At 40.9% G+C, this 23,727-nt stretch overlaps 1 protein-coding gene across 1 annotated transcript in view; it reads right to left on the bottom strand.

Annotated features, from left to right (window-relative positions):
• LOC140922546 (fibronectin type III domain-containing protein-like) overlaps window positions 1–23,727 on the bottom strand; it is a 57,092-nt gene that overhangs the window by 4,266 nt on the left and 29,099 nt on the right. The window contains exons 2-21 of the mRNA XM_073372523.1: window positions 21,722–21,795; window positions 21,176–21,490; window positions 19,836–20,162; window positions 18,870–18,987; window positions 18,095–18,315; window positions 17,466–17,607; window positions 16,409–16,542; window positions 15,404–15,694; window positions 14,871–15,158; window positions 12,174–12,476; window positions 11,708–11,830; window positions 10,937–11,137; window positions 9,631–9,771; window positions 8,450–8,531; window positions 7,474–7,610; window positions 4,896–5,045; window positions 4,339–4,461; window positions 3,312–3,332; window positions 1,861–2,046; window positions 1,166–1,303 (exon numbers count right to left, since the gene is read on the bottom strand). Of these exons, the coding sequence (XP_073228624.1) occupies window positions 1,166–1,303; window positions 1,861–2,046; window positions 3,312–3,332; window positions 4,339–4,461; window positions 4,896–5,045; window positions 7,474–7,610; window positions 8,450–8,531; window positions 9,631–9,771; window positions 10,937–11,137; window positions 11,708–11,830; window positions 12,174–12,476; window positions 14,871–15,158; window positions 15,404–15,694; window positions 16,409–16,542; window positions 17,466–17,607; window positions 18,095–18,315; window positions 18,870–18,987; window positions 19,836–20,162; window positions 21,176–21,490; window positions 21,722–21,776 (3,496 nt within the window). The 5' untranslated portion in view covers window positions 21,777–21,795. The remainder of the gene's footprint in view (window positions 1–1,165; window positions 1,304–1,860; window positions 2,047–3,311; window positions 3,333–4,338; window positions 4,462–4,895; window positions 5,046–7,473; window positions 7,611–8,449; window positions 8,532–9,630; window positions 9,772–10,936; window positions 11,138–11,707; window positions 11,831–12,173; window positions 12,477–14,870; window positions 15,159–15,403; window positions 15,695–16,408; window positions 16,543–17,465; window positions 17,608–18,094; window positions 18,316–18,869; window positions 18,988–19,835; window positions 20,163–21,175; window positions 21,491–21,721; window positions 21,796–23,727) is intronic.

The following is a 23,727-nucleotide window of genomic DNA, read 5'->3' as shown; positions in this document are numbered from 1 at the left end:
GATGTGATGTGATGTGATATTTTTAGCGCGATTCGTAAACAGTGTTTCAATGTTAGAACAATGTTGCAGCTGCTCAGAAGAGAAGTCACCAATGGTGCGTTTCCCTGACCCCAAATAATACTAAAACAATTGGAAGAATGACATGTCATTGTTTTCTGCGACCAATTAGGAGAGACCTTACCAGCAGCTTCTACACTACTCTTGCAACCATTCGAAACAATGCCGCAACAATGGTCGCTGCGAATCGTTCCGTGTAACATCACTTTTAAATAGGCAGATTTAGCAAAGAAAACGCGATGTCATTGACTACTGAGCGCGTAGATCTACATACCGGGTTGACCATTCTCGTCTCCAGAGTCCGAGTGGCTCTGGGGACGAGCCTCATGTGGTCTGGAGCGGCAAATTGAGCACCGAAAGTCTTTTTCAGTCCTTTCCCGCGCTTTTGCGTTCTCATTTGACCATGCTCTGTATTTAATTTGCTTAATCTCCCTAATACTCATACAATTCACTGCAACTGAAGCTTCTCCGAACAATACCGTTTGTCTTTTACAAGTACTCAGAGATTCTATTGGGAAATCGTTCTTTTGCACGTCGAGAACTTAATGAGTTGACCTATTACATATGACTAATGTACAAGTTCAGTAGCAGCCGCAGGATTCAGAAAAATATATCAAGGGACCTGCAAACGTCTTATAGAAACTACAGATAACAATATATCAGGAATATTTCACCGGCACTTATCTCGAGCGTTTTGATTGGGCGGCCACATTTACCTTAAATGTTCAGGCAGTACTTTCGCTATCATATTCGCCATGTTGCGCCTGCCATATGAAAAGCGAGGCTAAAATGTGCCACACCGTATAACAATGACATCAGGGAGCTTTAGTGAAGGCGTTTTTAAGCCACGCCGTCAATCAAAATTGGGGCCTTTCCCTTTCAATATGCCTTGACGCTATCAAGGATCTCTTGCTAAATATCTTTACTCTTATAGAGACGATCGATATGCCAGAATAATTGGGCAAAAGCATTGCCCAAGAACACAACTGAGAAGTTTACTTCACGTACGTCACTCAAGAACATCTTTGCTTTAAGCTCGCTGTTGTAGGTAGTCTTACGAAGAAAACCTAAGTAATTTCTGCTTCAAATGAGTCTACACGAGTGTTACCTCGGAGGCTGGAGCTTCGTCTTCGCTTCGAACTCTTGCACAAAATGACTGTGATAAGGAGGATTAAGGTGCAAGCGGACAAGATCATCAGTATTATGAACCAGTCTTTTCCATAAACCGTAGGGTTACCTCGTTGACCTGAAATAAACGATCATGCGATTTATTGAGTCATAAAAAGCCTGCTTTATTTGTTAAAGTGCCAATGAAGTTTTTGAACTTATTGAGCACGAAGATCCAATTGACGCGATTGCTATCGAGGTGTTTATCAGAGCAACGCTAAGATTATCCGTTTGTAGGAAAATGAAGTACTATTCCTTTTCCTCCGGTTGTCTTTTAAGATTCAGCGCTTTTTTCTGGTCCTCTGGATCGAAACAGGTGCATCCCACTATACAAGCCACAACGAAGTATTCAGTGCTTCTCCCAGGCAATTTTCTTTTTCTGCGATTAAGTATCAACACCGTTTTTTTTCTTTTTCTGCGATAAACTATCAACACCTTGTTTTTGAAAGTGGGAAGAAAATCAAGCCTACTCTCCGAAAATGCATTCCAAATTTAAAACACGGTTTCCACCGAGAAAACAGAGAAAATACTTCACCTAAGTCTCTTCTCAGAAAAAACACCCGCTGACTAAGATGTGCGAGGACTCTGGGGACGAGTTTCCGTGAGATTCAGGATTTATTATATCTTGTTACTTACTGCTGACCACAGGATCCGGCTCCGGTCTAGCTTCAATGACGTCACTCTCTGGACTTGTACCCACGAGGTTTTTTCCTACAGTTTTGAATTCATAAACGTCTGTATCCAGACTGTTGACTTTAACCAGTTGCGTACTAAAGTGATCCATCCACTGGGTCTCCAGAAATTCTCCTCCTTTCAGAGGGTCTCAATGGGGTTAACCGATAGGCGTAAAACGGTCAAAAATTTAGCCGATAGCCGTAAAAATTGAAAAATTTTAACCGTTAGCCGTAAATAGGGTAAAAAAGAGTTAACCGTAAAAGAAAGTGTTCCCTAGATTTGCTACTTTTAAGGAAGGTACTAAACTCAGTTATGGTTGTGTTTTTTATTTCCCGGCTAGTGTGACTCTGTACGCACGTTAGGCGAAGCGCCTTAACCAAGACCTAGGCTCCATCCGGCGCTCTCTCGGGGAACTAATTTTTTCCATAGCGACAGTGTGGCTTCTTTCCGGAGGTCGTGCCCTCGAGACACCAGTGAAACAACACGCAGAGATGTCACTGTTTGTAAAACACGTTGCCGATAAACAACATTTCCCTGTTTTTCTGTGACTCTACGGTAGACATTGCCATGCCTAGTCCCTGTACGGCGTCTTCCCATGCAATCTCGGTCAAGGCATTTCGGTGGCGAACTCGCTCGGACCACGTGACCCGAAACGCATTAGCCGCGCAGAATAACGCGGCCTACGGACAAGGCAACGGCAGACAGTCGTTCCGTACAGTCCGTCGCTATCATTAAAAACACTGGACACGGGAATTTTGTTATTGGCCGTTTTCACACTAGAGCTAGAAATGGATCATCCGTCTGGCTAGCCTGTGTACAGTCGCGTCCTCCCCACAGACACCTCTTCTCCGATTTTTTCTGAGGGGAGGTGGTGGCTATACACAGGCTATCTGGAACGGATAATCCTGTCTTCAAAAGTCAGGCGGATTGTTTATTCAAACTTAAAACTATTCCATTTTCAAATTAAGACGTATTACCTATCTGACGCGAATCATCAAACGGATAACCCGTCTCATACGAATAACCCTTCTCTAGTGTGAAAACGACCATTTCCGTTATAATGAATGTCGCGCCCCGACCTTGAGTTGAGCGTTCGCGTGTCTGCTTTTGCTTTTTCACAACGATTATTTTTAAATTGACTGTTGACATTTCTAAGTGTAAAATAATATTAGAAGTGGAATACTTTATGAAAAGTATAATCTATCAAATGTTTAAATTTTTCAAAAGAATAGCTTATTTCATCCTGAGATTATCCGAAGAGCTTTATTCAAAAAAATACAGGTTAATTAATATTTAATTTTTCGAAACAAAAGAAGTTAATTTTTAACTTTTTCGTTAACCGTAACTGGAAAAAATTAACCGATAGCCGTAAAAGAGCCAAAATTTTAGCCGATAACCGTAAAAGCCACCACCCCATTGAGACCCTCCTTCCACTGTTAGAACGAGAAAGGAAATAAGTTAATTACATTCAAACCCCGCTCTACGAACACCCGCCTAATACGGACACCTTATTATTACGGACAGCTTTCGTTGTCCCTGCGAAATGAGAGCCTTTACATTTTCTCTAAATTTAACCCGCTTAATACGGACACTTTCTATGCCTCCACTCAGGATCCGTATTAACAGGGTTTGAGTGTATTGAACAAGTAAAGTAAGTAGATCGCAAACAGAACATTCTTCTGGTCGACATTTCCAAGTTGGTGACCTCTTTAAAACGGACATCCCTTCAACTGGAGATCCTCCTCTCTTAAGGCCGACGCCCTTCAAAAGTGCACACCTTATAAGGGTGAAACTTTTCTGCCGGGATCAGGGGAAATAATCTTCGGATGGACATTCCTTCAACAGGGAATTACCTTTAAGGTTGACACCCCTGGAATAGAGACTTCATGACCGACGTCCCTCTTAGACGCAAAACCTTCTGTAAGGGAGGCGGGGTGAACCTCTAATGTTCGTATTAGCCCTTTCTCTGCCAAATTTAGCCGAAAGTAAATTTCGACCAAATTTCCAAATTTCATTTTGCGAAATTTTGAAAAACAAATAGCACCATGTGTAAGTACAGGCAGAGAGCTTTCATTTAAATGGTCACATCAGCGGATTTTGTCTGCAGACTCAAAAGTTAGAGTCACCATACAAAACTCCATCAAACACTCTGGCAGTGAAAGGGTTAATTAATGACATCTTTTTCTGGGCCGGGGAATTGTTACCTAAAATGATGGCTTTTATTATCTGATCTGTATGAGAAAATCATTACCGGTGCGATGTTCTGACAGCACACAGGTTTGAATCCTTTCGCAATGTGTTGAATCGCTTGATTTCTTCCGAGTGCTTTTAGCAGTTAGCAGTTGCTTATTGGCTGCCGCCATTTTTTTCTTTAAATATCGCATCTACACTCCTGTCTGTAGATATGAAACCCGTGTAGATTATAGAAGTATTTCTAACCTTGTTTCCGGTATAACACCTTGAATTGATGTGTCCATCCTCCACCGATTCCATAGTTGTACTTCAAACTAACAACGTGTTTTCCTGTTTCAACCACTGTTGGCCTGTCTGGTTTTGCCGGGGCTGAAAACATGCACAAAAAACCATATAAATTCCTAATTCTTACTCCGCTTGCAAGCGTTAAAGAATCTTTTAAACAAAAGAAACAAAGCAAAAACGTCAGTAGCCGTTGTGGTTCAAAGACTGTACTATTATATAGGCCTGCTTAAGGTTAAAGCATTGTTATAGCCATACAATGAGAGCTATAAGTTGCCAGGTGAAATCTAGCCAAATTTTTTACACTTGTCACTTGTTTCAGGCAAATTTGGATCAGTACTATCTTCTAAAAAAGTTAACACCATTTCTTATGGCATTACGTGTACATAAGAAAAGTTTAGCCGACTGGGAATCATATGAAAATGGTTTATCTCAAGCCGATCGAAAAGTGAAGCCATAAAAGTAATCACCGTTTTAAAGGGATGACACCTAGGGGACCTATTCGTTAGTCACTCACTCACCCATTCTTTTAATTGTTCTTGTTGTCTCTCTGGAACTTTCACCCCATCCTTTACTTGTCCTTGCTTGTAGCACCACAACATAGCTTGTCTCAAATGTTAAATTACCCAGTAATTTCTTGAAGGGCCCGCGTCCCACTCTCTGTGGTGAATCTTTTTTTTATCCATAACATTTTGCCCTTTGCTCTCCCACTTAGCCAAGCATACGTCAGAAATTCAACTGATCTCATCTGTAAACTAGCACAAGTGTGTGCAAGTTAACTTCTAAAACTCTTGCTCTCCAAGAGAAAAGAGAAAAATGCCGTGAAAAAAATACTGACAAGCTATTAAAGTGGTCACTCACGCGAACTTAGAAATAACATGACTCATCGACTGAGAGAGCTGCACTACTCAAAAGGAAATTAAGCGGGGTGGCAAAATCGCACTTGAAATCCCCGGAAATGATGATGAAAGTGGTTGTAAAAACAAGAAAGATAAGACAAAAACAGAACAAATAAGAACGCACCCATGCTTTCCTACTGTTCGTCTAAAACTGACATTTTTTTGTCGAATACAGTCACCGTATTAACATTTTTAACAATTATTCCGCGCGTCGGACATGAGATGGTAGATAGCTATAGCCAACGTGGCGCGTAACCCCGAGTTGGCTATAATTATCTCATATTCAACAAGCGCGAGTGGAATAATTGTTTTATTAAAAACGCCCACAAAATATCGAGAATTCGTACCGAATTTATTTGTAAAAACAACCGATTTTCAGCTTGTTTTTAGTCGTTAAGCAAACGCGTACAGTTACCATATTTGGAGGGCATTGTATAATGGCTCATATACCACGATGGCTAAGCCAATCAGAGCTCTAGAATTGCGTTATGCAATGATTCAGTTTCTAATAATATATAATAACCGTACTTTAAGGCGAGAGATTTTTTATTTATAATAAGAACGAAACATTTTTTTTTATCGCTGGGGTATAAGCACCTAAATCAAGAAACCAGATATTACTGCAAGCAAAGGAAAAAATGGATTGAAGTATCCTGTTTTGGACGTTACGTATCACTTTAGAATTCAGCATTCCGAAAAGGATGTGATTTATTTTTTAATTACACAATGGAACCAACGGTGTTAGTGTCTCCAAGGGTATTTAGCATTAAGGACTAACAAAGAATGGGATTAACTAAAAACCCCACGTAGAAATCATGCAAGTCACGACTGGGAGTTTGAGGTTTTCTGAAAGGAGGTACAGTCCCCGGGTTACAGTCAAACCTCTTTAATACGGACACTAAAGGGACAGAACCAAGTGTCCGCTTTACAGAGGTGTCCGTTTATAGAGGTAGGGAATGTATGATTTTTGGTATTTCTGGGACCTAACGAACTGCCCATAATAGAGAGGTGTCCGTAAGGAGAGGTTAGACTGTATATTAAGTAAATTATTTGTAGATTTTTATGGCCAGATGGAAGGGATTTGATTTGAGGCGATCTTTCTATATATTCGTCTTCTAATAGCATACCACAAAATATATACAATCTAAGCCTGACCTGACAACTTCTTACTTAACATTGCTTCTGTAATTCATTTTTCCTGACACTTGAAACACGAACCCTGTGGAACTGTGCCCAGAAAAGGGATCCACCTAGACGTACATTCTCATACAGTCATGTTTTGCTGCCGAAGTGAGCTAGACCATGTAAGAAACTTTAACTTCAGTGTAATCAAAGTATGAGCTATCATATTCTGTACCAAATTTTGTGGCAACCATATATGGCAACAGAAATAATCCGCCAAAGTAGAATCGATTTTAATCGGCGGATTAAATCGATTACGATTAACTACGTCTGGCTTGAACGTCACTTGAAACCTCTCTAAAAACAAGACGCTGTGGGAGCGTATATTTGCGCGTGGTTGTACTACGCGTAGGTGAAGTTTGTTATGTGTATGAGGGATATGTGGGTAGTACAGTGGTATTGTATATTTGAGGGGCTAGTTGAGATGTGTGAAGTAGTAGGCGTGGAGTTATATTGGAAGTTGATTGCTAAGATGATGGGTGTAGTTTGTGAGGTAGTTGCTTGGTTTCTACATGGAGTTGTTTTTATTGGATGTTGGTAATAGAGTCAAACTCTGTTAATAGTAAATTTTTTGCATCGTTAATTAAGCCAAATAAGAGAGATCCTGAGAGGTTGAATTTTTCTACTTTGGAGGTGTTTTGCATTATCCATTGATAGCAGTCTTTCCAAAAGGCGTTAGAGTATTTACAGCTCCAAAATAAGTGAACCAGGTTTTCCGTTGCTTCTCCACAGAAGGTGCAGGAATCAGATTGTTTAATTCCTATTTTGTATAGAAAATCCTTGGTCTTCAATCTTTGTTAAAAGCAAACTTCGACTCCAAACTCGCAAAACATTACAGTTAGATCCCAAAGAACAACCTAATAAGAAACTTCAACCAGTAAAACGATTAAATTGGATAGTTATTGAAATTTAGTCTTCTCGTTAGTATTCCAGTTAAGGGGCTAAGTGTACCCAGAAACTCAAACAAATGTCGCTAAAGCTGAATCCTTTCGTTCCAGGGAATTTGTCTTTCCTCAGTCGACATACTCTTCAATGAAGGAGCCATCTTCGCCAAACTGCTGTCCCTCGCTATAATCATCCAAACTGTCGCCGTCGTTCTCTGGGATCTTCCGCAGTGAACTCTGACTCTGGTCAGGAGAAGGGTTTTCCACCCGGCTAAAAGCGAGCAAAATCTATGTTAGATCTTTACAACGCCAACGGCTGATTCTCAGGGGTTTCATTGATTTCACTTCAACTCCCAGGGAAGGGAGCCGGCTCATGGAGACTTCCCTGTTTACAGTTATTACCCCGGTGGATGGAATATTGGCCAGTAATTCATGTTGGCAGCCTACTATATAAGGTAACCACAGTCTCGACTGTAATATACAGTGCCTGAAGGGCTTTAATTAAAAATCAACAATTTAAAAAATTGTTGGTTTACTGATATAGCCAGTTCAATAAGCTTCAATTTGATACAGGGTTTTGGGTATCTGCAGCTTAACCGGAACGGGCTACATCACTTGTACGTGACATACCCCTCACGGTATCCGAGGGTACCCCAAACTCCAGGCCGCCATAAAGCTTTGAAGCAGGCACAGTACGTAGATTGTCACCTTACTTTTCAACGACTGATTACAATACAACACAATGAGAGACGGGTAATTTGCGACAGACATACTATGCGTCTTAATTTGAAAATGGAACGGTTTTAATTTTCGATGAACAATCCGTCTTAGTTAATCCATCTGTTTATCAGTCAATTTTGACAGACCTTGAAGATGGATTATCCACAATCCGTCCCTAGTACGTGTGAAAACGGCCAATAAACTTTATTTTAGGATGGAAAGCATTAAAGTGACAGTGATAAAACTTGTCACTCTTTTGCCCTCTTTTGAGTCTAGGATAGCAATCTCTTCTTTGGATAACAATTTAACATTAATGACAGCCCGGAAATCTGCAAGAAATGACAATTTCCACGTGCTATAAAGGCGTTTTGATGGTCGATGGTTTCTTACCGTTCATCGCTTAAAGCACCTTCTTCTTTATCGTACGGTGGTTCGCGTTCAATTAGAGTTCTATCTCTCTCTCGTTTGCCAACTGTTGAGCAGAAAATCAGTTAACATGATTAAAGCCTTAAATCGTGCGCCGTCATCATTCTTTCCTCAGAGCCATTCGCGGCTGGCCAAAACTGAAGTAAAATTATGCATCGCAGCTGGCCCCTCGCGCATGCGCGCGATATAAAGTGACTCAAGAAAGACTGCTCGCATTCTATTAAAGTCTTTGATTAAAGACCACTCACTACAGGCAAGCGAATGACAATGCTATGTATCTACCCTGCATAATACGAGGAATACTAGGTTTTCGCAGTATTCTTTTGGCCACACCTAAAGGGAGATTTTTGGTTTGTGGCGGGGCTCCGGTTCTAGCGTAGATCCTATCTTTAGGGCATTTTCAGAGAGTCCCTAAAAGGGTTCTTCAATCCCAAAATCCCGTAATCCCGGTTTGAACCCGCGATCTTCCGCTCAGCAGGCCAGCGCTCTCCCAACTGAGCTAACCAGGGGACGGTTAGGGAAATCCCGGGAAATCCCAGCTCCCGAGCTTCAAATAAGGGAAATCCAGGATCCCGAGCTTCAACTAAGGGAAATAGCGGATCCCGAGTTTCAAATAAGGAAAATTCCCGGATCCTGAGAAACCTGTTGAGGGCCTCTTTCCTCTGTGGTCAGCATCTATGCAAATTTATTGCAACAAAAGAACGTTTTCACACTAGAAAAATGTTCAATCCCCAAAGGATCGGCTCGGAACACCAACATGACCACCGGTTTATTGTTTCAGAACACCAATATGACGAACTTGACGTCATGTTAAAATGCTCCAATGATTTGCAAGGATGCACAATACCGTTGTTGTAACAGGAACACGTCAGCATGCGATGACAAACAGACCCATTCTTCATCTTAAGTTAGGGATTCCGGAATCCGGGATATTTTTGCCTATGGAATCTGGAATCCCAGTAACGTTTGGAATCCCGGATCAAAGTTCCACTGACAAAGACTGGAATCCAGTACCTGGAATCCGGAATCCACGGCGTGGAATCCAGAATCCAAGACTGTCTTGTATTAATTTACATTGGGCAAGTCTTCAAAAAACTATTTACACTGAATGTCTTTAAGAAGATCAAGATCTCATTTGAGCTTACCAAGATATTTAGCTCCTTGATGCCGAGTGTAGTGTACAAAAATCAACAGCGCAATCAGCAAAATCAGCACTACAGCGATAATGGTCAGCAAGATGATGAACCAAGCAGCCTTGGGTATGGGAGTTGTTGAAGGCTGGTTAGCTGAAAGGTATTGGTAAAAGGAGTAAAATCTGTTGCTGTTAAAGAAAACATTATTCAGGGCCGGGTTGTTCAAAGCTGGGTTAAGATAACCCTGGGTTAGTGCGAAATTTGAAATCGATATGAAAGCTTAAAAGGGAAATTAAAAGTCAGTTTTATTCTTTTAGTCTTTACTTTAACCTCACTTAAACCTTAGCCCTGGGGGAGGGGGAGGGGGTACTCGAGCAATGGTTGGGTATAGGTGAGCCGCTGAGGGTTTGAAACCCTGACCCTGTTTAGGACAAATACAAAATTCTAAAAGACATACCGTACCCGTTGAGGAGAACACTGTCGATTTTAATAGCCTGTCTAGGACGAAGGAGAAAATGCACGCCGTCTTGTTTTAAAGCCGTTTATTGGCATTTGCAATTCAGCAAAATCACGTTATAGGCTTTTGTATATTGGAGTACAAACAAAATGATTTATCTTGAAAATCAAATCAAACGTGCAGAGAATTTATATACCCTGTCCAGCGGCACATCCCCGTAAAGGAAATGCAAGGAAGTAACCCCCGGTCCCGGGAAGTAATCTTAGGGCGCTTTCGAAAAGTCAGAACGGGCCGGCTGGACTGACCATGGCCGTACCAGTCATTTTGACGATGAAATAGGTTTTTTCCATGAGTTTTTTTGCTGAAAAACCTTGTCCTTCGTGCACACTATGTCGAACTTGACTGATCTGGCTGGAGAGCGCAGATTAAAAAGGACATTCAGATTACGACGGGAATAGTTTAGCAAGTCAGTTATGACAAATGGAAAGCGCCCATCTGCTGGGTTCCTATTTCCCAGTCTTCCTTTTTAGTAAAATCACCACGTAAAAAATAGAGATGATATCCGAGCATTTTGCCCTCTCCTCCAGATTTCGGAATCCTGAAAATGTTGGCCGTGGAGTCCAGAATCCTGGGCTTTGGAATCAGGAATACAGCTCAAGGAATTAGGAATGCCACTAACGATTGAAATCAGGGATCCAAGGTCCACTGACAAAGACTATAATCCAATACCAGCAATCGGGAATCCATGGTGTGGAATCCAGAATCCAAGACTGTCTCACAATGGATTCCTGATTCTCAGAGCGGTGAGTACAGAAACGTTCCCCAGAGAATGTTGTTCTGTGAGCAAAGTCCGATACTTACTGGTAGGTGATGGGAGAGGGCGTCCCTCCGTGACGTCACTGGCGGGGCTCTCTGATCTTGAATTAACGTCATTATCGTCTGGATAATCATTTCTGCCAACAGTTTTAAACTCGTAAAGCCCGATATTTAAGCCTTTAATCGTGATGTTCTGCGTCTCAAAATGATTAATCCAGCTGGTGTTCTGGAAGGTTTCTCCTTGCACTACGAAAAAATTTAAACAACAACAAACAAAACTTTATCACCAAATCAGTGAACTGAGGGAGAAGTTTCATTTCGTGTGTCCGATTCCTTTCCTTGTCCGAGTCTTTGTCGTTCCATTTTGCTACAACGTGCACAAACCTCTGAAATTGCCTTACTCCTATAAATTCCAAATTGGTTCCGTTCCCTGAGGGGGATACCGTTGGGACAGGAGGGTTTGGGGGAGGACTGAGGCTTTAAAAGGAGGGTCATCCAAAAGAGAGGGACCCATGAAGAGTTTCAAGGCTTACCTTAAAAGGATTATTAAGAGAGCTACGTTTGAGGCTTTTTTTGCATTAGTATTAGCAAATCAGTAGAGGTACCACATTGATAACATTTTTCGCATTCTAAAGATACGTGTCAGTTTTTCTGTAAAAATAGGAACTTGAAATTACTCAAGATTTCTGTTTTATAATCAGTAGTCTTTTTTAAATTTTCAATCATCCACTCTTTCTATCCGGCTTTCTTATAATTTCTCCTGTTGTTGTTGTTGTAGTTGTTGTGAATTATTAAAACATTTCCAACTATGCTTACATTTCGTTCGGTACATGACCAAGAACTCGTGGGTATAGCCTCCACCAAGACCAAAGTTGTAAGTAACTTTCACTTCACCCACGTCGGTTCCCTCAACAGTGGGTCTTTCTGGTTTGGCGGGAGCTGGCAGAAACATAAAAATCGTCATTAGTTTACATAACTGCCACTACCCGGTGGATATGACTGTGCGCATGCGTACGTTACTGGCCATTGAGTGGTGGTAGAATGTGTGAGCTTCCATACTGAATTTTGGTACTTCGTTTTCGCCGGAGATTTTATTAGCTGCTTTCCGTATTATCGAGGTGTCCATATAAGCGTAGTCTGCAAGTACAGCCATTTATTCTCGCTCCTAGTGGAGAGGAGCGAACAGAGGCGGCTATATAAGCGGGTTACAAACGATGAAAAGTCCGCAAGGCGCGAGTTCAAGTTAAAGCTATATTAACTAACGTACTTAAAAAATACTTACGAGCATATTTCACAGTTCGAGTTGTGTTTCTGACTTTATCTCCCCACCGTTTGCTTGTCTCTGCTTGTATTTCTACAACATAATTTCTCTCCGGCGTCTGATTCTCAAGAAGCTTTCTAAAAACACCTGGCCCGACTTCCTGCCAGGATACCTGAAGATCGTCGCTCGGCTGCGAACCTTCGTACTGCGCCGACCTCACTCGGTATTTTGTAATCACGCCGTTAGGTTCCACAGGAGCTTTAAATGTAACCAGGATGTATTTTGCAAAGGCATAGACGTTGACTGCTGATGGTGGTCCAGGAACTAAAATGAAATGAAGTTCATGGAAACTTAGGCCTTTAAGCCCACATACAATTTCTCCAGACTTATCTCAATGCGTTTCCTTAAAAACTAATGGAGAGAATTTTATAACAGATCAAAGAGTGTTTTTGGTAATCATTTATTAATTCTCGTAGCCTTTTCTCTTGAGTATACACATCCCTTTGAACTCCTAAATGGGCGTACTTTTGCCCTAGCCTTGCTGCATTGCCGTGATTGTGATTTCTTGTCTTAATGATGCCACGTTTTGCCCTTGGTAGGTCTAACAATGCCGGATTGGTCGAGGGTAAGAGCACTGAAAACAGACCCTGGGCATTCCCGACTGGGCGTTTGATGGCCATGAAAAAGGGGAAGGATCTATCGCCAAGATGTACGACTGTATATCCTTTTTTATGACCATCATGATTTCTCTCTTCCCAATAGGGGAACAGGTAGGAAATCATCCTAGGTAAAATTTATTTGCTTTTTACGTACTTGGCAGTGAGGAGGAATGGCCCTTTGTCAAACGCCCAGCCTGGAATTCCCGGCGTTGTCCAAAGGCCCCGTCGACAAGTCAATCAGGATATTTTTGAATTCGCAACGTTTTCTTTGCGGATTCGGCTTCAGTCGGTGAATCCGGCATGCGAGTCCCCAACTTTTTTAATCGGCTCTCCCCAAAATGGAAATTTTTGAATGCGAATGAATCCAAAATAGTGTGGACGCTAAATCCGGATATGTTTTTCCAGTGACGTAACAAGATCGAGCCCTTTACAGTGAATATTTAAGATGGTGCCGTGCGCAGTGTTCATCGTTTTTTTTACTTCTTGCACTTCAGTTTCAATTCTTATAACGAACATGCAGTTAAACGTAGCTATGATTGCTATGCACTTGCACTTGCACTTGCACTTGCATTTATCCCGTAGTCAATGGCCGTTGGGGCGCCACGGACGTTGCAACCCTCTCCCTCCATTTTATTTTGTTTTCAGCTTCTCTTACAGCGTGGCAAAACTTCAACCCTGTCCATTCAGCGATGTTGTTCTCCCAACGCTTCTTTTATCGGCCCCTTCCTCTCCCTCCTTGCAATGTTCCTTGTAAAATCGTCTTGGCAAGCCCTGATGATCTTGATACATGCTCAAACCACTTTAACTTGCGTTTCTTTACTGTGGTTAAGATATCATTATAGGGCCCAATGGGTGATAAAACACTGCGTCTCATGCTTGATATATTATAGTTAAACAACGCTTAGCCTCCTGATACTTATAGCAATTTTTTCATTCAACAAGATCGGAATCAATGTAGCATACGACAACTCATTGATCGTCTCAGTGTTTGTAAAGTAAAACTGACAAGCCAAAAAATACACTCACGTCCAACATCCGTTTGACAAACTTTAGTCGTGGCTACACTTGCACGGCTGGGTCCAAAGCGGTTGACAGCTCTCATATGGAAACGAAGGGTCGCCCATCCGGTGAGATTAAAGGTAAAGGACGTCGCATTAGGGTTTGTGACATTTTGAATGATATAAAACACGTTGGGCTCATACGAAGATTCCTGCTCAATAATAAACTGTGTGATGGGAGCATTGTTAGCTGCTCCAGTGACCCAGGAAAGCGTTGTAGTGCGGTTAAAGCAATTTGTTATGGCAAGATTTGTTAGCGGATTAGGAACACCTACAAAAATCAGATTTAAACAGTTAAATGATTAGTGTAATGAAAGCTTCTTTTTTCCGCCAAACTTACGAATATGATGTACTACGTAACTTCACTGGTAAAGATAGTCACGGGGACTCCCTAGAGTGCCAATAATATAAAGGAAAAAAAACAAACAAAATAACCAAAACAAAAGAGAGAAATACCAGCGACTAGTCATAACTTACGCTTGTCGATGCAAACATTAGAGGAGAGAAGTGATGACGTCACAAAAACTAAAATTGGATTGGTTGACATATTCAGAAAAAACCACCGAGATGAAAAATGTTCAGCTGCCAAACATCTGCACGTTGCTACAAATTGGTGAGGAGATATAAGCAACGTTATTGCTACGATGACTCCATATACATCCCCCTGAAATAGGCCTGGATCGTTAATTTCATGATCCAAGCCATTTTTAGAAGGATTTGTATGGAGTCATCAGAGCAAACCTGTGCTAATATCTCTATACAAATTTGTACTAAGAGACTGATTTTTGGAAAAGGGACATTTTTTTATGTTGTTCTTTCTGAATATGCTAACCAACCCATAATTTCACAAATTTGAATTTTACTGACGTCACACTTCTCTTCTCTATTCCAGAAACCGTTGTACCGAAAGCTGGTACCTAGTCTCCCTGAAGTTAACGCCACCAAAAAGATTCATAACGAGACCACTTTCATTCTAATTCATTCTAATTCTGTGTTAGTACCTCCGATATCAATAGTAGCAGATGCTTGGTCTTCAGATCTTTTTGGATCAGGAGTATAGGCCACACAAGTATAATTACCAGCTTCATAAACTGTAATGCTAGCAATTGTTAGAACCTTAGCTCCTTCAAAACACTGAATTTTGTTGTTGTACGTTACGACGGCATCATATCTTTTCCAATAGTATCTCAACTCAAGAGACGGGTCAGCCTTTGCCTCACATCTCAGATCAACACGACTTCCTTCCTCAACTATTTTATCTTCTGGGCGCACAGTAATTATTGTCCTCTCTGAAAAAGCAAAATGGTCATAATTATAACTTAAGTATAATATTGCGGGAATACATTGGAGCCAAGACATTACTTCTATTTTTTTTTTCCAGCGCGCGAAGAGAAAAACAACTTGACGTCATGGGAAAAAATGAGAGTTTTTAAGACACAATCGACCCTAAATTTCAAAGCCATATTCGAATTTGGCCGGCCGCTAGGACTAAAATCTTGCTTAAGCTAATATAAGGGACAAATGTAATTCTCACCAAGAACTGTAGCTGTTGCTGTTTCCGTCGCGTTACCCAAGAAGTTCTCTGCATAACACTTGTATGGTCCCTCGTCTCTATTCTCGTCAACTTGGTCAATTATCAATGTGCTGAATTCCCCATGCTCTATTCTGTAAGGTGGTGATGACGTCAGTAGAGTGGTTCCTTTATACCATTTATATTGGTATTTACTTGGCCATGGAGCTGCTTTTGGATTACACGTCAGCCTCCCTTCAGTGCCGTTAAACAAGTAGAATGGACCAAATCCGGTCTCAAAAAATGGTGCCATTGCTGCAAATAGAAAAGTTTCGTGTGTAAGGCATTATGCCCCAACGCGCATGTAAGAAGAATTGACGTATTGTAAAAGTTGGTTCGGTGACGTATCCTGATTTGTTTTTTTATACCAGCAAAGCTAGAGAGAATGAGTTAAGAGAGCGAATTCCTTTGCCTCATGATAAGTATTTGAAATCTATTTTAAGTTCGCGCGCGTGCTGTGAAGGGCAAGTGGGTCACTGATTGGCTGATACCAACGTACGTAAAATGATCGTATTTAATGTGTGTCCAAATACGATTTGAATTAGTGACAATACTTCTAGTAACTCAGAGTAGATTTTATAACAAAAGTGTATTTTTGCTGTTGTCATGCTCACTGATATGAGGTGACAATCACTCTCTTGCCATTGTCAATGCAACTTCGGACAAAACTGGTTAAGAAAGATTAAAAAAACGTCTACCTTCCCGCACTCCTGTGTAAAATATACGCTGTTGCGAAATAGAGAGCAGTCTTCCCCCTCCCCTCTTCCTAGTTTTGTCAGGCTTAGGTAACCCTAGGATTGTATGCATGGTGTTAACCAAAACGACAATGAGTTGTTTATAACATTTTCACCTTAAAAATGGCAAGCTCTTTTATCAAAAATTGATTCATCTTAAAACAAAGAAAAAGTCCACTTTTGTAATAGGGGAATGAAGGTTCAATTGTATAAATGCAATTTTCCAAGTGCTTACGTCCAACTTTTACATCTGTATAGGACACGATCATTCCATATGGATTCTCAGCCACACATTGATAAACTCCGCTTTCTTGTAGATACCTCACATTCTTTAAATCCAGCTTGTTGCCATTCAGTCTCACATGTTCACTATAGAATGCAACTTGATTAGTGACTGGACATAACTCAACCTGCAACTGACCATTTTCGAATTCCCATAATACAATCTGCTTGCCACCCTCCCCTCCTCCTTCCCCCCACCCCCTCCCCCCCAATTTATGCACATGTTAATGTTTTAAATACAATGCTCTTGGGAATATGCATTCCTCCCATGAGCATTTCAGTGAAACCAGGCAACAGTTGAGTGTATTATGGGAGATTCAAAAATAGAGTAGTAACAGCTGAAGAGTTTCCAATCAGCTCAGTGTTACCATACCTCTAGGAATTGTTTAACTTCTTACTATAGTCAGGATTAAATGAAATCAAGATCCTCGCTGTTAAAGTCACAACTTACGCGGTTGCGAAATTTAGGCTTGTTCGAGATCGGTACAGACAATGCCTTTGAAGGCCACTAGACTTCTTTTCAAGCACTTGTGATCTCAAGGCTTTACTTTGTGTATGCCACCTTTGAATCCTTCACCCTGCTGTTAAATAATTACGCATTTTCCCTTTTCTTTTAACAATCAGTTTCTTTAAACTCGTAAATCGCTACAATTTATAGTATTCATCCAAAGCAGAGAGAATTTAGTGCAAGATCATTTAATGTAGAAAAATATCTTTCTTCCTAACAGTAATAAGCTCCCAGTTCACGGCTTACAACTACTCCAAAATTTGTAGAATATTTCATCTATAAGCTTTAAATTTCACCATTTTATTCTATCCATTCTAATAATCTCATGAAAATAATTAAGTGTCCCGCTTTTGTTTTTTTTCTTGATATTTTTTTAAATAATTTTTTAGTAGGAACGCGAAAATGTTTACTCCTAAACATAAGCGTTAAAAAAAGAGAATGTGGCCCCCCTAAGTTTACCAATCGCGAGGTGTATAGTGAGAGAAAAAGAAAGAAAAATTACGTTGATTTTGTGAGTTTCGTCCCATTTTTGTACCAGATAAAAGTTGGCGAAGGATCTGCAGATACATCGCACGTTAACCTGTCATTGCCATTAACATCAATTTCAAGTTGTTGCGGAGGAGACGCTAAAAACCTTGGAGCAACTGCAAAGAGAATTAACAAAAATATAATCAGTTGTATTGTACAGTAGAACTGAAAACAAAATCAATCAAATGATCGGTTAATAATTGTGTACAAAAATGATGTAGCTAATAAAAACCTTTCTTCCAAAAGTGTGCTTCTAAGACGGAAATGCCCTTAATAACAATTACCTCTACAACTCCGTCTCTACAATAATCTATGCAAGTAAGTATCGCCTAGTGTCAGGGAAGCCGAATTCCGCAATAAAGGAAATTTTTGCTTGTGGAATCCGGAATCTTGGAAAATTTGCTTGTAGAATCCGCAATTCTGTGCATTGGAACCCGGAATTCAGCTCAAACAATCCTAAATCCCGCTAGAGACTGGAATTCAGAAACCAAGTTCCTCTAATAAAGAATTCCGAATCCAGTACCTAGAATCCAGAATCCAGAACTGTCTTGCGATAATTCGATCATTTGAGGGGGTGAATGGAAACGCCCTAAGGCCATTTACCTTTCACTTTAAGTTGCATATCATAGACTGTCTGATTTCCAACATTCTGAGAATTTTCTGCTTCACAGCGGTATGTGGTCTGATGCATTTTCTGTTTTACAGATATAATGTTAAGCAATCTTCCATGGAAAGCATCGGCAATCTCAAAATTGTCCTTTTCATTCACAAGGTTTTCCCATTTTCCATCTCTTTTAATTTTCCAGGTTATTTTTGGTTCAGGTCTGGAAGTAAAAAAATAGCAGCCAGAAGTTGTCAGTAAAACAATAAATAGCAAGTGCTCACCAAGAAGTGTATTTTTATCGTTATTTTTTTCCTACCAAGGTAACAACATTCCATTACATAGAGCGATGAAAACGTTCTTTACCGCTAGTCGTTCAAAAAGCCGAGCGCACAGCTCTAAAGAGGATTAAAAATGGGAAGGCAAGCCGTTCAAAACGGATGCCATGAACTACTGAACGGTTCGAGAAAATTATTCAACAAACAATAAAGCTCAATGGCTGAACGCCGGGCTAAATAATTTCTTTAAGCGAGCTAGCAGCTAGCTGTCACAATTACTACACTCAGTTGAAACTTACCCAAAGCACAGCGTTGAATTCAAAGCGTTTTGACCTTCCATTTCCGTAACCTTTGGTTATTACTAATTATTATTATTATTATTATTATTATTATTATTATTATTATTATTATTATTGCCATCCTCATCCTCATCATCGTCACCTTATTATTATTATAATCGTTATCGTTATTTGTCCATTGAACTGATGTTCCAACTTACCTTCCGGCTGCAAGACAATATAAAGTTTTATTTTTTCCCTCCAAAACCTTTTCTTGTTTAACAGACATAAATTCCAACTTCCAAGAAGGCTCTCTTAGTATCTTTGGATCTGTTTTATCTGAGACAAAATACACAATACTGTGTAAAACATTTCATTTACCAGCTTTTCTGGACACAGGCCTGCCTGGAGGGAATGTGCACGAACGGGACTCAGGTCCCATGCAAGGTGCCATCCCTGCTCAATCGCACAACCCGTAAAGGTTGGCCACACCACCGGGGTATACGACCCCTACTCTTTTCGAATAGTGATGTGGGTTCTTTTACGTCCCACAAAAACGAATCAGTGAAAGTGCTGTGAGACGGGACCCACGGTTTTTCGCCCTATCCGAGAACACAAGAAAGTCTTAACATTTGCGGATGTCATTACAAAGGCAGCACTTCGGGCTTCAGTTTGGTCTAAAAATAAGGAGGGTTGCGGGGGCCCTCCCCTGGATCCACCACTGGGATTGAATTACATTTTGTTCCCCTTATTACGTTTTTGACCACATCTTTGCCTTGTCTCTTAACGGCGTCTTTCTAGGCCTTCTCGCAGTCCATGCATTCCGGTGAGGTAACCGAGACGAACGGTCGGAAAAACTCGCTCGAACCACGCGACCCTAAACGCATTGGGACCGGCACTAGCACTATTAGTGTCCTTCTCAGAGAGGTGTCCGTCTTATAGAGAGACAAATAAAGGAAGAATAGAAAGCCAGGGACTTACTGTGAGTGTCCGTTTTATAGAGGTGTCCGTTAAGAGAGACACTACTGTAATGAGGCCTAGGGACTGAAAGCAGTATGGACACCATACTGAAGCCACCGAAATCAGGCGGAGAGTAATTAGTAGAGGCTCTAAAGAAAGGCGATACACAGTACTAGCTACAAGTCCTGTAGACTTCCTGCACTGTTAAGAGAAAACGAAGAATTCACCTTCATTTTTCTTTGTTAACTTTAAGAGACTAGAAGCTTCAAATCTTTTAGCTGCAGAAATCTCACAATGGATTCCTTGATCTTCATATCCCGCCAACTCTTTGAGATCTTCCTCAGTCACAAACATTATGAATAGATGACCTGTCTGTGTGATGGCTCGTCGTTCATTCCCCTTGAACTGTATTTTTTGATTATTGCTTTTCCCCATCCACGAATAGCTGACGCCATAACTGGGAGAGTGCTGAGGACACCCATAACTAAATTCCTCTCCAAGGTCAACACTCTGCACCACCTGTTTAGTTTCCGGATCGTTAAATGTCCCTACAACTGTATAAGGAAAGAAGAATATTATAAATTTGTCAGGGCCGTGCTTAGTAAAGCTTTTTAACCCCCCCCCCGCCCCCGCGCCCTCGCCAAGTATCTCCCCCCATCCACCATTACTTTGAGGTAGCTTTGCCGGTTGACGTTTAAGTTTTAGGCGTTTTGACGGCTGACGGTTAACTCTATTTAGACCATCTTACTTTACCTAAAACTGCTTCAGGCAACCGTGATAAAAAAAAACGTTGCAAAGCACGCGGGGCTAGCAGTGTTACTTTGTTTTTATTTTGTTTTGCTGTTGTTGTTGTTGTTGTTATTTTGCTTTTTGCTTTCTTTCTTTGTCAGTATTTTGTCTTCCGTTTCCTGTTGATTACTTAAAGGGCTGTGCTTACAAAATCTAAGACGTTTGATCTGTGATCGAATCTGCTGATCCTTACTGGAATCCTGCCTCAGTTGGTAATTCTTGCAACCATTTTGATTATCGTCATCACTTCATGCGATAAAGCAAACTTACTGTCACGCTTGTCACACAAGGTTTGCCGTCATTTTTCTCTGTCGTGCTTTTGCGTAAGTTCACCACTAGCTAAAGGACTACCATTAAGATCGAACACTAACCAGCGCAACAAATTAAACATTCCGTAATAAAAGCCAACGAAATCAGTCGTTTGATTAATTTTAAATGGGTTCAGCAAATGAACAAAGTCAACCTAGCCAATTTTTTTTTTCATTGGTACAACGATTTCTCGCTCGCTGGTTGGTCGAGAGCTATGGTCGATGAATGCTACGCGCGCTGTGATTGGTCGTTGCCCATGTTCTGTTAGTGCACAGACGCACGGTTGACGTCACGGGAAACCTGAGTATTTTCTTTGTTTTGTCCAACATGGCGCGGTTTTGAAAATATTTGCGAGATTATTTCGGATTAAGAAAGTGAGTTCGCCTCGAAAAAAGTTTAGCAGGAGCTGTTTGCAAGTAAGAAAAACGGACGACCTGGAAATGTTTTCATATTTTGAAAGCGCCCTTACCTGTAACATCGACTTTTATTTTTCTGCTGAACGTCTCAATGCCCGTAACAGCGTCTCTTACAAAACATTGGTAGTGCCCATTCTGCGCACTTTCTAGGTAACTTCCATATAAGGTTCCATTCGCATCAACGGTGAACTTAGGATCTGAGGTAGAAATTGCTGTGTCGTTGTGCTTCCAAGTCCATTGTAAGTTATTTCCGCTAGCACCACACGGCAATTTCAAGGCATTTTTTGTTCCACACTTGACTTCTTCAGGAACTACTAAATCCTTGGTTAGAAAATTAAAAATTTTTGGTGGATCTGATTGCTGTTGACCTGCAATTTAAACATACAGAGTGCAGTTGAACCTTGGTTAAGCGGCCATTCCCCAGGTATCGGTATTGATCTTATAGATAACAATTCACCGCATTATATTACGAAATTATGAAACTTTTTGATATTCTCATAATTTTCCCCTAAATTCAAACACTACAACAGTCACAATTTGTGGGGAAGCCCTGTATCGATACACTACAACTTCACTGAATACATGACTTGCGTAATTACCATTTGTTAGTGTTGAGAAACAGGAAACTGAAAGAAAAAGAATAATCCACGACATCGTAAAGAATCAAACACACCTGCAAGCAAAAACATGAAAAATACCTCAATACAAGCACAGTATGGGGGCAAAACAGTGAGGAAATTGTTCTGGGCGAGATTTCGTAAGAACTGACGCACTAAAGAAAATTGTTATAAGCATGAAGGAATTTCGTAAGGGGAAAGGAAAAACCTCATCAAAGTGCTCGTGCCACTTGACGGTGCCCTTTGAAAATCCCTACATGTTTATATTACTTAACAAACAGTGGACAAGAACCGCGTTGCACCGTATACTGCAGCTGAGTACAAGAACAACGAAAACTTTATAGGGAAACAAGATATAGATGGTTTTTCACAGTGACGTCATCAAATTGTAAAGTCAAAATAGCAAGGTTTTACTAATTCTCATTCACACTAGGTTTCGTCACCTCTTTTATAGCATTAGAAATCCCAAGCTCGAAACAACAGGGGCTAATACACCTTCAATAAAACCACTACCCTCTTGTACGAGGACTCGCTTCTTTGTTTTGCAAGGGACATTTGGTCTGGCCATGTTAAGTAAAGCATCCTTATATGGCAGCAATATCCGCTTATTTTCTGTGGGATGGGAATGTGTTCCATGAGTATATTGTATAAGACTTGGACTAGTGCATGAAGTTGTTGTGGAGTAGCTGTCTTTAAAGGAACCTGGCGCTGATCAGGGCAATCAGCTGACAGATGAAGAAAACCACGATTGTTGTTTACTACACGAGACATTGCTACAAAATGAACTAAGGATGGCAGTTGGCAGTATTTTAGAGAATCTCGATGGTGGAGAAAAAAAAAATGAAACGAGTGGGCGAAGAATAGAAAGCAATAGATATGTGGTGGTTGTGGTGGTGGTGGAGGGAAAACAATAGAACTGTGGTGGTGGTGGAGGAAAACAACTGAAATGTGGTGGTGGTGGAGGGAAACAATAGAAATGTGGTGGCGGTGGTGGTGGTGGTGGAGGAAAACAATAGATTTTATGGCCTGAAAACCTATATAAATGCGCAACATTCTACCTCTTTCTCAGTCTACATTCTGCTCTTGAGGAGTTGACATGAGTTGGTTCTGTTCTGTCTGCGAAAAATCCTTTAGTCGAAAGGATAGTATGCAAAGGCACGTGATGTCTAAACACCGCAATGCTGGTCTCATGATCACCCCAATTCAAACAGTTCCAATGTTTTCACAGAAATGTCAGCGGTTTCGCTTCGAGCATCCTTTCATCTCCATGATTGCCGAAATGACCGGGTCCGGAAAAACGGCCTGGGTTTGATCTCTATTGCAACAAGCTTCAGAGACAATTTACCCTGCCCCGGAGAGGATCGTTTGGTGTTACAGTCAACTCTCTCTTAACGGACACCTCTATAAGACGGACTCCTCTGTAAAACGGACACCTAGAGTTGGTCCCTGCTTTTCTTTACTCTCCTTATTTGACTCTCTATAAGAGGGACTTCTCTCCTAAGACGGACACATAGTACTGGTCCCAAAGGTGTCCGTCTTAGGAAGAGTTGACTGTATTCACAATGGCAGCCTGCGCAAACATGAATGCTAGTCGCCACGCCAAACATTGTATTCGTCAGGGGAATTCCTACGGTTTTTGAGCAGGATTCATATTTTGATGTGAACAAACGGAATTTGATCGTGTTTGATGAACAGATGATTGACGCTAGTGAAGACAAGCGAATTGAGAACCTCTTTACCCGTGGTTCTCAACATCGCAATCTAAGCGTGATTTATACATCGTGCAGAATACTATTTCATCAGGGGAAAGCTAGCGGCAGCAAAAGCCTAAACCATTATTTGGTGTTATTCAAGAATCCACGAGACAAATGCAAATCTTGACTCTTGCCAAGCAAATGTATCCCGGACAAACTGATTTCTTTTAAACCAGTACGAAGAGACTGTAAAAAGACCTTTTGGTTATCTGTTAATTGATCTGTAAACTACTA

This window comes from Porites lutea, chromosome 13 (assembly GCF_958299795.1).
Source record: "Porites lutea chromosome 13, jaPorLute2.1, whole genome shotgun sequence".
NCBI classification, from domain to species: Eukaryota; Metazoa; Cnidaria; class Anthozoa; order Scleractinia; family Poritidae; genus Porites; species Porites lutea.
This window is presented reverse-complemented; position numbering and strand designations above follow the sequence as displayed.